Source organism: Camelus dromedarius, chromosome 25 (genome assembly GCF_036321535.1).
Source record: "Camelus dromedarius isolate mCamDro1 chromosome 25, mCamDro1.pat, whole genome shotgun sequence".
In the NCBI taxonomy this organism is placed as follows: Eukaryota; Metazoa; Chordata; class Mammalia; order Artiodactyla; family Camelidae; genus Camelus; species Camelus dromedarius.
The window spans coordinates 27,215,504-27,232,029 of NC_087460.1; the positions used below are offsets into that span (position 1 = coordinate 27,215,504).

The window sequence follows — 16,526 nt, forward strand, 5'->3', positions numbered from 1 at the left end:
TTAGGTTGTATTGTTCAACTGTTAAAATTTTAAATTGATCCTATTATTCTTTGAACTATCACATTACATGAGTACTAATGTAAGAGTGATTCAACTTTAATTTGTAATTCAGATTTAATTCACTTGACATTGATGATAAGTAAAGTTCAGCTTTTTTTCACATTTAAAAGTTGCTCTCTGAATCACTGACTCAAAACTAAAGGGAAAAAATGTACTGTAATTACTTAGGTTATAAGTATTTTTAAAATTGTATCCTTTTAATTTGCTGTAGGCCCAAGCAGCATCTCAAGAAGACTTGTTAAGAGAGTATAAACGTGCTTCAGTAAGTCAAATGGAACACAGAGTTAAAGGTCTGGAAACTGAACTGAAAAGTAAAACATTTCAGTTTGATTGTAATGAAAAAGAATTGGAAAAATACAGGCAGCTGTACCTGGAAGAGCTAGAAAATGGAATGTCATTGGCAAGCCAACTAAACTTGTAAGTTAAAATGTAGAATTATAGAAAACAATTTAGCTCATTAACTTGCCTCTAAGGCATAATTTTTATTGAGCCAAGTTCATGAAGTGAGTAGCAAGTGAGAGCTGACTAGATAGTGTCATTTTGGGAAATGGTGTTAGTAAATGAACTCCCCTTTAAAATGTCAGTCCAGGGCAGTTTGCATCTCGCTGCCTTTTGTTGCTTTTACATGACTTTATTTTTTATATTTGCATATATTTATCCTGATCTAGTCTTTAAGCTAGGGGTTTTGCAAACTTTGTAATTTAGACAGCCATATTATCACAAAATTTCTAGCTGGAATTCCCATAAATAGAAGTGTTAATGAGTTTAAAATTAACTTGTGTTTTGGAAGAGTACAACTTAAACCCAAGGGGTCCCATTCTGGTGTTTGGTAAATTTACTTTCTTGATTGTGATATTTGGTGTCACCACTCGTGGGCATCGAGATGAAGTACTGTATCCTTCTAAGTTTGTCTCTGCTACGTCAAGGCATGCTTGGGAAACAGGGAAATTAACATCGGGGTGAAGGGCAGTATAGTGGTTCACAAAGTGGCTAAAAAGAATATGGTGGCCTGCCCTAGAGGGTGTGTGGAAGACAGAAAGGGTAGGTCCATCCTCCGGTGCCTGAATAACAGTATAAGCTACAGGTCTCCCTGCTATCCAAAAGTAGAGTGTTTCTATGAAAGTTGTCGGTGTAAAGCAAAGAGGCAGTTACCTTAGGACACATCTTGCTGGTGGATGCATAAAATAAACATGCATAAAGCACAGGCGCTCACAGACACAGTCCAAAGCCGTGGTGGCGTGATGCCGGGATACTGAGTGTGGTTCTGGGGAAGGAGCTCAGTGGGGCCTCTCTCGCTGCTCGGGGTGCTCATTGCCCCTCTGATGGCTCGGGCTGAAACAAACACCCAGTGCTGTTCTGGCTTTTTGCTTTTTTTTCCATAAAAGTGAAAATCCACTTGAGTATTTTTTGGTTATGGAAAACAGGTGCTGATGTAGGCCTCTGGTAAAAGCGAAGTAACAAAATGAGCTTTGGGACATTGGGGGACACTTGAAACTGCCCCTGGTGCTGTCGTAGTTCTTTCCCACCATCGACTCTGCCGCCTGGTGCCCCCGAGAGGTGGTGTCTCTAAACTGTTCCTCAGTGCCGCATGCTTAATGTCTCCCAGGTAGTGAGTGAAATGTGTGTATAAGGGGGGTGAAAGCAAATGCTTGAAAATGGCTTTGAGGGATGGTTTAGTTTTTATTTCTAAATTGGTTTCCTGAGGGTGAACATGTCTAGATGCAGCCAGTGCAGAAGGCAGCGGGGATCCTCTGGGGGGGCGTCTCCATCTCTGACTCTCCCCACTTTGAAGTACTCGTTAGTTAAGGGCCCCCCAGGCATATACGTCCTTCTTTACGACAGTTTTAAACTGTAATTGTTTACAGTAGGTCTGCGCTGTCGTATTTTTTGGTGTCAAAACACAGTTTAATGGGACAATCTGTTTACTATTATAGCAACTTTAAAAATACACATCACTTAGGAAGAAAATGAAATGAATGAAATCTGTGCTTTGCAATCCTCGCAGGGCTAATGAGAGGCTGGCAGCAGTGAGCACTGAGCTTCAGCTGGAGAAGCAGCACAAGAGTTCTCTCCTCGGCTCTGTTCCCGCACGGCCTGTTGACGGACCGCCTTCTGATGAAAGTTCTAGTACTAGCGTAGAGACCGAAAGGAGTCTTACTCGAAGAAGGAACTTCAGGAATTTTTCAGACCCTTCGACTAGCATAAGCGATCTGTTCAGGGTTAGTTATATTATCTTTTTTTCCTTGGTTTTCAGATTTCTGATACAATTCTTGTTTTTAATTTGATGAAATTCTGAGTTGTTTATTTGACTTCTGCACACTAAGTAAAAGCCATAATTAATTGTGTTAATAAAGGATACAAATTTTATAATTTTTTTTAAAGTCCCTGGACTTGTAATTTTCAAGAGATACCTGTCATTAACTTTATTCAATAAATGCAACTAAACTGACAAATTTTAAATTTCTTAAAAAGCTCCATTTTAAACTCTAGTTTAGAAATTAAGTATTATTGCCAAATAACTAGAGATCCACTTTCCAATGTTTGGCTTAGCTTCTGATTGATTTCGGTTTGGCATTGGTTCATAGTCATTTTCAAGTTTTGCTGCACCCCAGTTTTTCTACCCCTAAGCATAAGTAAATGATTGACATTGAGCTACTTAACCACATGCAGATGTTTTTTATTTAAAGGAATCCAAGATATATTCTTTTTATGAATTCAATAAACTTGTAACACTAAAAACATTAAGGTCTGTTTTTAAGTTTAAAATTTTTATCATTTTCTTCTGTAAGAGTACATCCTTAATTGCTATTTTACTTATAGCATTGTTATTTTAATTGCTATAAAATGTCTTACTGAGAAATTGTAGAACATTTCTAAGTATGTAGTCAAGTAAAGGAAATACTTAAATTTTTAAAATGAAGTTCACTTACGTCTCTGTCTTGCCCTCACTAGGAATAACGAGGTGGCAATGATAGGGAGTCTTTAAATTACAACCAGTTTTCATTGTGTATCATTGTTGTTAAAATACCCATTTAAATCGGTGCGTGTTGGTTTATGGTTTGATGGTGTTTTCATGATCTTCTTGATGCAGGGAAAGGTAGCACGGGCCCTTTTTAAGTGAGGTGTCAACCTGTTTCTTCTCACTTGGCTTCATGTCATAATAAATCGAAGAAGAAAAAAGCTCAGGTTTCATAGACAGTGTTGTGGGTAAATTGAGTCTAAGTGCTTCAGAGTCATGAAACCAGACTGCATGGTGTTAAAAAAAAAATGCATGGCTAACACTTCTGTCAGTGGCTAAGCATGATGCAAACTCGAAATGTTTTCATTAGTTGTCACCAAAAAATCGACAGTGGGTCACTTTACAGGATGATGGTGGAAGAGTGTGAGTGCAAAAGCAATTCAGGAGAAGACTCCTGAGGACAGTTGTTTCCTTTGATGTTTTTGGAGGAAAGAGGTGTCTATTTTTTAGTACTTCTAGATACACTGGAAAATGATTTATTTTAAACTCAGTGTTGTAGTTCCAAGGTACACGTAGTTCTTCTGTGGGGCCGTGGGGCCGAATCATGCTAGGTTTAGCAGGGAGGTTAACAAGCCCCATTCTGTCCAGGTACAGAGACACGTCTCCCTCAGCACTGCCGGGAGCCTCATAGGAGTTACTGTACAGTTACTGCTTACAGATTTCTTAGTCAGACTTAGAGAAAGAAGATGCCTTGTGGAATTGCTAGGGATGTAATTATTTCTGCTGGGAAAACATAAAGTAATGCCATGAGAGTTGTGAACATACTGTTTAAAATGATGAAGGGATGGGTTTTTGCATGGGGCTTAACAAAACAACAGACTTGCACAGCTTTTCAGCTATGGTTCTAGAAAGCAAAATGTTAAAAATGGCATTGGGATTGAATTTAACATTCTCCTTTATGTGCAAGATTTTAACATTTTGGACGGTTCCTACTGTGAAGTTCCAGCTTACTCAGCATTTTCTTCTAACTTCACAGAAGTATTGCTCTAAGTCTGATTTCAGTCATGCTGGTTGTCGAAGCAAGTTTTTTCCAGTTCATAACACTTGGATTTATTGCCTCTCTTACTGCTGCTTGATGTACAGCCTTGTCACGTGACATCGTTGTAGTGGTAACAGATGGACCCCGTATCTGTTTTGCTAATTTTTACCCTCAGATTTCACATTCTAGTTTATTTCTGGGATGTTTTGTCCTACATGTCAGAAGCAATTTTACAGTTTTACTCAGTTGTCTTATCTATATTACTATAAAATACAAAAGGTTAAAATTAGCCTGAGCAGATACATCACTGTTAGATTTTCTTGCACATAGAATTTTTTTCTGAGAATTGAAAACTTAAAAATGGATTCCAGACAATATTATAACACACAAAATTTCTCTGTTTTAGAGGTTTTTTTATGTTCAAGAGTTTTTAAGTGTTGGTGTGCCTAACATGAAGCATGGCCACAATAGTTAATAAATGTCCTTCAAATCTATTTTAAATAGGAAGACTAAACTTTACACTCATTGATTTTGGACTTCTGGTGTATTACTGACACTTTCAAACATTTTCTAATGATTTATTTAAGTAACTTTTAAATTTCTCAAATGTCCATTCAGTTTAGCAGCCCTTTTTCTAAATGGGACTATATCAGTGCACCAGAGCTAAAATGGTTAACATTCTAAGACTTTAACTTTTTACATGACACAGCACTGTGTCTCAGCAGAATCTGGTCACGTTTCTTTTAAAAGTAGGCTTCCAAGGCAGGGCACGTCCACTCTGAATTTTAATTCGAATCAAACTATCACTGTAGTTAAGCTCATTTCTCATGAGGCAGAGGCAGAGTTCAGTAACCTTGTTTCTGGTATCAGCTCTCTGCCCTGTGGACTCCCTCCTGCCCTCATTTCATTTTGTCTGAATGGACAAATGAGGAAGTGTGTTATCTTTTGAAAGACAATCACTCAACTTCCAGTTATTTTCTTTCATTCACTTTTTTCTCTGTACTTAATTTTTCAGCTCCTTGATCAACAAATTTTCATTTCTTTTCTCTGTAGCAAAATACATGTATTTAATAGTTATAAACTGACAAGTGTCATTTCCTTCATACATTAACCTATTTACAACAGGATGATGAATCAGAGTGGTTAAATGACTTGATTCTATTACATTTCTGGAATTGTACTAATTTTTATAACATTTAAAATAAGAATGACACCAAGTTTTAACTTAAAAAGTATCAATAATCTGAAAGTATATTCACTTCAGAAATGAACTTGTGTGTATATGTGTGAGGCAAGTGTCTTTTTATCAAGTTGATCTCGGAAAGAGAGGGCAGCATTATCTTCCAGCCTGTGACCTCAGTTTTGACCTCAATCCTGCAGTGTCCCCAGTGGGACCTACCATTTCTGTGGGACATGGTCTGCAAACTGCCAGTTATGAGAGAGTCCTCCTAATTAAAAATCATTAGAATTAAAACTTGCTGATACATTGTCTTCCTGTGTATAATTTTCTTATCTTTCTGTGTTTTTGTTAAATGGAAAAGTTTAAGTAAAACTGTAGGTGCCTTGTCCTTATTAATGTTGGACTTCAGACCACTTCCACCATCGGGACATGGGGGTCCTCACCTAGAAATAAACATAAAGGTCCCAGAAGTACCTATTTAGGAAAATAGCTTTGCAGAGGAAAAGGTAGTAATCTTACATTCAACTCATGTAAAAATGTGATCTACATTTTGCATAGTGTTTATTAACGGTTATATGAAATTATTTCAGTAAAGGCTTCTCCCTTCATCTGTTAGGCGTTTTTCACTTCACAGGACCCGCCTGGCACTGATGTCACGTTGTTGATGGCAGAAGGCCTCTCTAGAATGCTCTTGTCAGAGTGTTAGGGAAAACAGTCTCTGAAACTACTGGCAAATGGTAGCCCCAAATTTTGTCTTTGCACCTAACATTTACAAAGGCCTCGGCTCTCGTGTCACTGTTGTCACCACAGTGTTTATTATGTCTGGTGTACTAGTTTAGACCCTGTTTAGTGAGCCGGGTGACTTTTATAAGAAAGATTTTTAAAAGAACACTGTAGGTGGGGACACGTAGTTTGAAATGTCCCCACATGTTTCATAATTAAATACATAACTAATTAAGTCGTTTCAAATAGTTGGCTCCAATTTCTAGAACAGAAACAAAGTTACAGTTAAAGAATTACGTATTGTTTTCCTTATTTCTAACTCAAGGAAGTTGTGAATCAGGAACCAACTTTGAAAACTGGCGCTAGCCTCCTTTTCTTCAAGCAGATTTTGATAGAAATATCTTAGTCATATACAGAGAGCAAAATACATTTGCTGAACTTGTTTGCCAGTAGAATTTTCACTTGATATCATAACAGAGCCCTTTTTTTCATTTTATGTATCTACTATTCTGTGCTAAAACCATTAGCAAGAACAGACCTTAAAATTTTAATTTTCTAAAAGTGCTGGAATGGAAAAGCTCATTTTAAGGAAAAACCCATTAACGTTAAAAAAACTAAACTTTTATAAAGGGCAGTTTTTCTGAGAAATGCAAAGTAATGCATTCAGTGTAGAACATGAATTGTTTAAACTCTTTGTGCTAATAAGATCAGGCATCACCCTCTGAGATTATGTGTATCTGACAGGGCAGTGTTTACTGTGCTTTCCATCAGGGGAATCTAAATAGCCTTACGTATATGTTCTCTATTATCTAAAATCAAAGTGAGTAGGAATTTATTTTATTTTATTCCTGTGATTATTTTTTCTATTTAAGCAATCCCCAAGTGAGGTCAAGTCTCTGAAAGTATTATTTAAAGGCCACATTTCATAAGCTAGCTGTCATTCCTATGATAGTGTTTCTTATTTAACTTAAACATTAAAAATAATACTTGACTTATTTCAGATGCGGAAGAAGTTGGAGAATAATATAGATAGAGGATTAAAAGAAGGTATGTTGCCAACATTTCTGAATTAAATTTAGACATTGATTTCTGAAATACACTGTAAACAGTAAATGGCACCTCATTCTGTTGTTTGAATAACAGATACTATGTTAAGTTTTTCCTTACACCATAGCTAATGAAAAACGTGAAAGCATAATCTCATTCATAATGATAAATGTACTTATTCCTCATTTATTCATCATGATCCACAGCTTTAAAAAAATCTCAAGAAGTCTGTGTTCTCTGTTTCTGGCTGTGCCCTTCCTCTCCTGCTGTCCCCGTGGGCCTGTCACCTGTGCACACAGACCTGTTCTCACAAAGCATGGAGGTCATCAGCTTCTCGAGTTTGGTAGTGACTGAGGCAAAAAACCCAGACTCAAGCAATCACAGTTCATGTACCTGTCCCCTGGTGGATGACAATTAATTTCCTGTCATTCACTTTGTCACTAGTTAACATTTTGCCCTCAGGAAAAATTCCAAATTCCTTAGCTTGGAAGAAAAACACCCACATCGATTTGGCTCTTGCCAAAGTCTTCAGCCGTATCTCTTTCCTCCCCTGCTCTGCCCCTGTGCTCCAGCGGCTGGTCAGACTGCGCCCAGCTCCGCGGGCGCCCTTCCTGCCTCTGCTTTGTGTTTGCTTCTTGCCTCTCCCTCCCACACTTTCTCCTCCTCCTTCAGGTATCTGCTTACACATCACGGCCACCAAAGGGGACAATATTGACACAAAGCTGGACGTCCCTTCTGAGTGTTCCAACTCTGCCCTCTTTTATACCTGTCATGGCATTTATGTCTCTGTACCGAAACTGCCTGTTCATCTGTTTCTCCAGTTTATGGTACAAGATCTTTCAGGGTGGACTCTGTCATCTTCATCTTGTGGTTCCAGTGCTTGTCACAGTGCCTTAGCACATGGTTGCTGAGCAAATGAATGAAGAGTGAGAAAACCAGGCGCTCTGATCCTTAGCCACAGGAGCAGTTAATTCAACATGCAGCCCTGGGCAAAGTCTAGAGTAGTAATCTTGTATTTTGTGTTGTAATCATATGTAGGTATTTTTCGTTCTTCTTAAAACTTAGAAGAGTCTCAGCTTTTCTTAAAAAATAAACTGACATTTAGTTACCTATGAAGTATTTTAAGTAAATCTAATTCTTTCGTCTTCTTTCCAGCTACTATTGAACTTGAATCTAAGTCCTACAGACTCTCTCGTAGGCTCGATGGACGAGTCAAGTCCAAGTCCAGATCTGGTTTCGAAAGCACGTGAAGAATATGTGGAAATTCTGAAGAAAAGTATCTGATCTACAAGATAAATAGTAAACATTTACCTGCTCTGAAATAGTAAACATTTACCTGCTCTGGGCTGTTTGCCTAACATTTTAATTATTTCCTGCTAAGTAAGATACTGACAATGTTTATTAAAGGGAAATATTCTTGTATTATATATGCATGATTAAAACTGATGTAGTATTTTAAACCACGTTTCTCTGCATCTCATTGACTTTTAAGCAGATTTTGGGAATAAAACTCAGCACTTTGGAGTATTATATACTCAAACTGAGCCCGGATGCCAGCTGTTTAAGCAGCACCCAACCACCGACCAGATTTGTCCTTGTTATTGAGCCGTGTTGATTGGTAGCTTTTTTGAATTTTCCAGTGTTAATCACTGTCTGTCAACCTAAAGATTTAGACGGACAGCGTTTGGATCTGCTGTGGCTGTTTCAGTGTTCTAATGGATCACAATCGTTACAGTGCCGTCAGATTTTCTGTATGTTACCTGAAACACTGATTCACAGATGTTTCCTCATGGAGAAATGAAATCTGACTCAGGCTTTTCATTTTCTCTATTTACTTACTTTTTGGAAACAGTCTTAAAATTAGAGACAAGTTCGGAGCACCAGACTCAAACGGACATTGTCACAAACCTGCCATCTCTCCCATACATTCTCCTAAGGCATTATCTATCTTTCCTAAATGTCACTTGTTCTACCATAAGTGCCCTTTCTCTCCCCTCTCACCAAGAAGTCATTTGTTTTTCAGAAAATGCCTTTCTCCTTTTCCTGTCACGTATTAAATTGTATGTAAGCCAATTCTAGCCACCCCTTCAAATCCCATTGCTTTGTGAACTCTTGCATGTATTCATACGTAATTTTTTTCTCACAGTAATCTGCTTTAGTCAATTTAATTTGCAGGTTCCCAATCACTGAATGTAAGACAGTAAAGGAAATACTCTCCTTTTCAACAATTTCCCGGAGCTAAAATTTTAATAACTCCTACTTAGATCCTTTATTCCCTTTCCCATCCTTTCAGTGTACTTACTTGGCAAAACTCCCAACTACACAACAGACTGATTCTCATTGTTTCCCCCTTACGTCCCCCCAGGCATCTAAGTGCTGCTGAAAAAAGTCACACTGCCCAGCTATCCTGCTACTTTTATTTAGTTAATTTGCACCTTCTTCCCCCTCAGTGATGATTTCAAATTCCCCTCTCTGTAAACATCTCCCTCTGTTTCTTGCCTCTCACGTGAACCAGTCTTACTTCTGACTACAAGCTTCCTGAGAGATCTGCTTGCTTCCCCACCAGCAGTCCGTCCCCACCCACTCTGGTGTGTCTTCCCTTCCTCCATTCCCACGCAGCGAGTCTGATGACTCCCACGTCTAAATCAACGTGACATCTTTCCAACCCTTGTCTAACTGAACTTCTCATGCCTCCGGGCATTCCATGTAGCTGACCTCTGTAACTGACCGCTGCCTGCAGCTTCCTCTTTAGTCTTTAGCTGAAGATGATGTTGAAGGTGAGGGCTGCAGCCTTCTTGGTGAGTTCACTCAGTTTACTCTGGCTGTCTCCCATGGGTATACACAGGAATTATACGTGTTATTCAATTTTTATTTTTCTCCTGTTAGTCTACCTTATGCCAGGTTAATTCTTAGACCAGCCATGTGAGCCTAGAAGGGTGGAGGGATGCTCCCCGCCCCCACCCCAGCACAAGCCTGAGCACAGGTAGCTGTGCTCATTCACAGCTGGCATAGGCGCTGCCGTGCCTTCAGGGAAGAGATCGAAGGCAAACTCCGCTATTCCTACAGCACTAGCCAGTGAGCTGAAGCTCACCTGAATGTCCTCCAGGCTGAGCTGGGGTCACTGCTCCTGGCAGCAGAAGACTGCCTTTGTGAAAGAAAAATAAAAATGGAGTCTGCATTGCTCGAGAGGGCTCACTAAGGAGGTGTGACTTATGCACATCTCAGCCCACAGAGAATCCGGCCCTGTGAGCACTTACTGCCCTAATGAAGTCATCCGGAACACCTGCCAGAAACTTCAGCTACTTACTGAGCCACTATCCTGAAATAACCTGTGATTCCTTAAGGACACGTGTCTCCTGACTGGCTCACGTCAGTGTCAGTCACAATCCTCATCAGGCGACTTTTGACAGCCTCTTGGCTTTTTGTCTTTATAAGCCCCTGACTCCTGTCCTTGAAACACTCAGTTTTACCCAAATCTGTGTCTCCCAAGTCGCAATTTATTTCTTCAGTTTTACTGAGAGTTAATTGACCTGCAGCACTGTATTATAAGTTGAAGGCATACAGCACCAAATTCACACCGCCCTTGGCCGAGACCCCCAGCTTACCAACACAGGTGAGGCAGAGCACCGCACAGGCCAGGGGCAGGGGTTCAGGGCTGGAGTGGCAGAAAATCTGAACTTGTAGAGGTGGGCCCAGGGTCAAGCTGGCTGAAGCCAGGAGCCCTGCCCCCGAACAGGTCTTGGGGGATCTGGCAGGTAGGGGAAGAGACCTCAGGAATCTCATTGCGCTAAAGTTGGGTTTACCACCCTGACTTCCTTTAGCCTTCTCTGTGCCATTTATTTTTCCACGCCTCAATTGCCCCATCTGTAAAATGGAAACTATATGTGAGGGACTCCATGGAGACCTGCGTCCCGTTGCTGCCGACGACCACTGTGGGGTCTGGGTGAGCCTCCGCTCCCCTTTGGGTCTCCATTTCACCAGCCATAAGATGAGGGGTTTGGATGGGGCAGGCTTTAGGGATTCTCTCTTCAAGCTGGGATTCAGATAAGTCTCAACTTGAGCCCAGGAAATGTGGATTCTGTGACCTTGGCCAAGGCCCTTCAACTTTCTGAGCTCCCTCAGTTTCCTCACCTGCAAAATGGGGATCACACAGGTCCCTACCTCAGAGGATGGGCGTGCAGCTCTGAAATAATCCACATAGAAGACTGATCCCACAGGAAATGCCCAAGGACTCCCAATTCCTGTTAGTGGAGGGAGTCAGTGCAGAGCTCAGGAGTCAGCCTGCGCTGGGATTCAGAACCCACCAGGCGAGGACATCCCTGGAATTCAGTTGCTGTTCTCACCGGGCTTCAGTTTCCTTAGCTATAGAGTGGGGATGATAACGTTTCCAAAGTGTTAATTTCAGGCTATGAGGATGAAAGGACCACGTGACATGCCTGTCATGGTGCCTGGCCCACAGCAGGCACCCAGTACCTGCCAGAGGTGAGGCTGAAGATGCGGGTGATGAGAAAGAAATTCCGGGCAGAGACAGCAAAGCCCCTGTGTCCCCCGGCTCTCCACACGGACATTCCCTCCTGCTGTGGGTCCCTCAGCTCTCTGGCTCTGATGTGCTCATCTCAGCCAGAAGGTTCAGGAGCTTGTAGGGGCCACACCCCCCTCAGTCCTGGGAGCCCCTAAATCCTGTGGTTATTAGACCCCATGTGCCAAGCCCCAGCAATGATGTTCGCCGCAGGCAATTGCTTGGATCTTGGCCAAAAGTGGGGGAGAGGAACTGAGGACCCCCCCGGACCACCCTCCTAGCCCCTGAGATACTTAGGGCCAAGGAACTTAGAGCACTCAGGGAGGAGGCCGGATTTGGTGCTGGAATTGGAAAGCTTGGATCTGCTGCAGACTGGCGGAGTGCCTCCAGTGGCCTCAGCAGCCTCACCTCTGAAGTGAGGAGATGCTGCCCTCCGGCTTGAATAGTCAGAGTTCTGGGAAAGGGCCCAGCTCACAGTAGGCACTTAAGTCATGTCAGCATTCTCCACTCCCCTAGAGGGGGAGAAAGGGGAGTCAGCTCATGTCCAGAGCTCTGCCCTGGTGTGTGTGCCTGGTGGCACTGGGGATGTTGGGGAGGACCAGCTGCCAGTCTGAGGTAGGTTTGAAGGAACATCACAGTGTATCAGGAGCTGAAACTCTGGCCCTGAGCTCTGCCTTCAGAGCCACTCATGTGGGTCAGAATCCCTGCAGGGTAGCTGAGCAGTGATGCTGAAAGTCCAGGACCACAAGCTTCCCCGTTGCCCCCTCTCCTTGCAGGCAGTGCACATGCTTCTGTTATCCTGGTCATCACAGTGCAGATTGTCCCTGTCACAGATCATCAGCAGGATGGCTCCAAACCCACCAAGCCCCCAGACCCACTTCTGCTGCCAACGGCAGAGCAGAGCTGGTGGTGAGGTCCCAGACCAACCAGCACCCCTCCTCAGTGTCCCCCTGGCCAGCCTCTGAACCCCATCTGTTCATCTTCACCCCACCCTCTGAGGATAGGTCCACTCCTGCTCAAGAAATGGAAATGGCTCCCTAGTGCCCACACAGTCAAGTCTAACTACACAGCTGTCTTTCATGGATGTCCGTGTTACGTCTCCAGCCAACATCCTCTTTCCCTAGGCAAATTCCTGACTGTAAGATCCATTCCTCCTTCCAGGTCTTGTTCCTTGCTGTCCCCGCACCTGGAATGTCGTCCTTCTGGCATCGCTCTGGAGCCCAGCTTAAGTGGACTTCAAGTGAGTCCTTGCTCACAAAACCCATCCTGACCCTTCTCTGAGCTCCCAGGGCATTAAGTGCCAGCACAGTCCAGCCCAAAGCTCGTAGTTTCATCCTTGGTAGGTTTCCCTTTTCACCTACATCAGGGGCTTGACATACTACTGCCCAAGGGCCACATTTGGCTCAGCCACTGCCTCTTTTTCTAAGTGGAGTTTTGTTGGAACACTGTCACATCCCTTTGTTTCAGTGTTGCCTGCGGCTCTGTCATCCCACAGTGGCAGAACCAAGTAATTCAGCAGAGTCACCATGGCTCTCAAAGCCTCAAATATTTACTAGTTTGTTCTTGCAGAAAATGTTTGCTGACCCTGTCTAGACTGAAAATCCAGAAGGAGTTTTCCCTTTAAAGGAAGGTTTGGGCACCTGTGTGCCTGAAAATTCTTGGTGATGATTTTTCTCCCAGTGAATGGCCCCCAGCCATGCCTGGTTCCTCTTTGGCCCCCCCGACCTCGGCATTAGCCGGGAGGCAGGGGGACACCTGAGGGCTCTCATCCCTCTTAACCCAGCCTAGAGCAGCTCCAAACTCCATCCCCCATTCTGGGCCCAGCCAGAAAACCCCCTACCTTGTCCACAAATCCCCTATCCTGCCTGACTTCACAGCTCAGGTCTCAGTCCAGGGCTGTGTCTGCAAGGGGAGGGCAGAGGGTAAGTCATCACAGGGTTCCCAGAAGCCTAGCACAGGCCTATGGCCTCCACCTTCTAACCTGTCTCAGGACCCATCTGGGGCCAGACAAGTCATTTCCAAGAAGACACTGCCCAGAGGTGAGAGCATCTGGAGCCCCCCCATACTGGGCTAGGGGCACAGGGGCCTTGGGGAGGAAGAAGGGTCAGAGCAAAGGTCAACTGCTGCCCCCTCCAGGAAGTCTTCCCTGAACTCACTCTCTTCTGCATCCCTACAGTCCTCACTGTCTGGGGTGTGCCCTGTATGGAGCCCGGATCACCCTGGATGCCCTTGGTCTGTGTGAAGCTGCTTCATCTCCTTGGGATGGGGCAGTGAGCTGGACTCCGGTGTCAGACAGTCGTGGATGTGAATCTGGGCTGGCACCTGCTGTCTGTGTGGCTTCTCTGAGCCTCAGCTTCTTCCCAATTCCCAGCCCACTTCCCACCTTCTTAATCTTTCTCCCTAGAAATGTGGGGAGATTTTACAACACCAATGAGACACTGAAGGGAGAGAGAAGATCCCCAGCCCCCAGTACAGAGAGAATTTGAAATGATTTTTAATCGTGTGAAATGACACCCTATCACCATGCAACAGGGCATGAATCTCACAAACACAACATGGGGCAAAAGGACGTGTGTAATATGATTCCATCCATAGAGAATTCAAATATAGGCCAAAATAGACTGTATTATTTGGGTGTGACCACAAGATAGTGGTTACCTCTGCGAGAGGGAGGGGCTTATGATCAGAGAGGAGCTTGGTGGCAGGGTGTGATTTGGGGAGCTGGTCACATTCCATGTTCTGTTTCTTGACCTGAGTGATGGTTGCACAAGTGTTTTCTTGGTATCTATTCATTAATGTGTGTGTATGCACGCACATACACACACGTAAAATAAAGCTTTGTGCACATTTCTGTATGTGTATTTTCTTTTTTTAATTAAAAAAAATTTAATTGAAGTATAATCAGTTATAATGTGTCAATTTCTGGTGCACAGCCTAATGTTTCAGTCATACATGTACATACGTATATTCCTTTTCATATTTTTTCATTATAAGTTACTACCAGATATTGAATATAGTTCCCTGTGCTCTACAGTAGAAATTTGTTTTTTCTGTATGTGTATTTTCCAGTGAACAAGGATGTGTATGTGTTCTGGGAGGGGGAGGCAGAGAGATACCTAGCCTCAATCCTAACAAAAGGAAGGCAAATTAAAGCAACAGTGAGAATCTGACCTCTCAGATTGTCAAAAATGAAAAATGGTTGATAATGTACAGTGTTGGCAAGGCACTCTCACCAAATGCTGTTAGTGGGTGTATAAAGTTGTATGGTCTTTTCTGAAGAGCCATTTGGCAATATCTACCAGAATTTTAAATGTATATCACCTATAACTCACTGAAATCTGCTTCTAAAAATGCTTCCTGCACACAGAAAACAAAACATGGTTACCAAAGGCACAGGGTGGGGGAGGGGTAAATTAGGAGTTTGGGATTAACAGACACACATAACTTTATATAAAATATATAAACAATAAGGTCCTACTGTAGAGCACAAAGAATGATATTCAATTTCTTATAATGACATATAATGGAGAAAAACCTAAAGAGAAGAAATATATACATATTTATATGTATAACTGAATCACTTTGCTGTATGTGTGAAACTGTTACCGAGTCCAAACTCTGCTCACTGCAGGACAGGCCAATAAATCAAAAGATGAGGTGTTGGGGCAAAGAATGGCAACTTTATTTGGAAAGCCAGCCGACTGAGAGGATGGCAGACTAATGCCTTGGAGAACCATCATCCCCCAGTCAGAATACAGGCCCATTTTATAAAAAAAAAAAAAAAAAGGGTGGGGTGCGTGTTAGTTGTTGTAAATTTCTCGCTGTAGGAATTCTTTGTTCCTGCAGCTGTCCACGTGCGCCAGGTCATGGTGCTCCTCCAAAACCTCCAACAAAACAAATGTTACTTTCTAGTCTGCAGCTTGTTGTTATAGGAGTGCAGAAGTGCTGACAGCCTTAAAGGTCAGAGCCCCGAGAACAGGCTCTCCTGTCTATTTCAGGCTACAGGTAACATTGTTTCCCAAAAGGTGCAGAGCCGGCAAGACTAAGCCTAGAGAACAGGGCACAGGGTTAAAGGAAAAGGAACAGATCTAATGTGGAGTCAGATTTGTTCTTTTCTATTACATCACCAGTATTTGTTATTGTCACTATTTTTTAAACTGCACATGAAAAGATGCTCCCGACGGAGAAGATGGCGGAGTAGAAGGACGCTCGTAGCTCACCCTCTCCCACAAATACACCAAGACCCACATCTACAGACCCACTCAGCCAACCAGAGCACCTGCGGAACTCCAACAGAACATCGCCCTTTTCAAAAGATAAAGACGCCAAAAATCTGTTAGGAGAAAAGGAAAAAAGAAAGAACAAAAGGCAAAGCAGCATGGGACGGGTCCCGTGGGGAGGGAGCGGCAAAGGAGGACTGGCGCTCGCTCGCTGGGTCTCCCCTCTCCAACTGAGAGGCCAGCGGGACGGAGGGGGAGCCTCCGAGGCTCGGATCTGTACAGAGCAGCCCTTGTCTGACAGAACTATGTTAAACGGGCACAGAGCGTCCCCCCGACACCCAGCCTGAGACGCGGGCCGGCAGCGGCGGGCAGGGCCAGGTTGCCCAAGCCGGGCGGAGGACGGGGGCGGCTGCACGGAGGCAACCCTGGGGGACTACAAGGGGCTGCGCGCCGTGGCTGTGGGTGCACAGGGCAGAACAACCTGGGCCCGCCATAAAACAGAAAGGTTGATGTGCTCTCGGGGGAAGGGTGCACACCCCCATCTCTGAAAACCCGCGGAAAGTTTTCGGGGGAAGAGAGGCGGGGCTCAGGCACAGCCGCCACATCCTCCGTGCTGAGAACCCAGGAGGGGGCGGGGGCGAAACCTGCATCCGCACGGAAGGGCTTAGCAGCCTCAAAGGCCAGACTGAGACTGGCCTGCAGCCCGGGGCAGATAGGATCCTTCCATCCTGGTCCCTCAGAGAACTTGCTCCGCAAAGACAAACAAGGAGCTGGGTTTT

The 16,526-nt window shown here is 43.5% G+C and overlaps 1 protein-coding gene across 14 annotated transcripts in view; it reads left to right on the top strand.

Annotated features, from left to right (window-relative positions):
- LOC105084210 (ankyrin repeat domain-containing protein 26) overlaps positions 1-8,468 on the top strand; it is a 97,416-nt gene extending 88,948 nt beyond the window's left edge. For all 14 annotated transcript variants that reach the window (XM_064479190.1, XM_064479200.1, XM_064479198.1 and 11 more), the window contains 4 exons: positions 272-477; positions 2,066-2,279; positions 6,963-7,008; positions 8,164-8,468. In XM_064479190.1, coding sequence (XP_064335260.1) covers positions 272-477; positions 2,066-2,279; positions 6,963-7,008; positions 8,164-8,258 — 561 coding nt within the window. In that variant the 3' untranslated portion in view covers positions 8,259-8,468. The remainder of the gene's footprint in view (positions 1-271; positions 478-2,065; positions 2,280-6,962; positions 7,009-8,163) is intronic.
- The last annotated feature ends 8,058 nt before the right edge of the window (positions 8,469-16,526 follow it).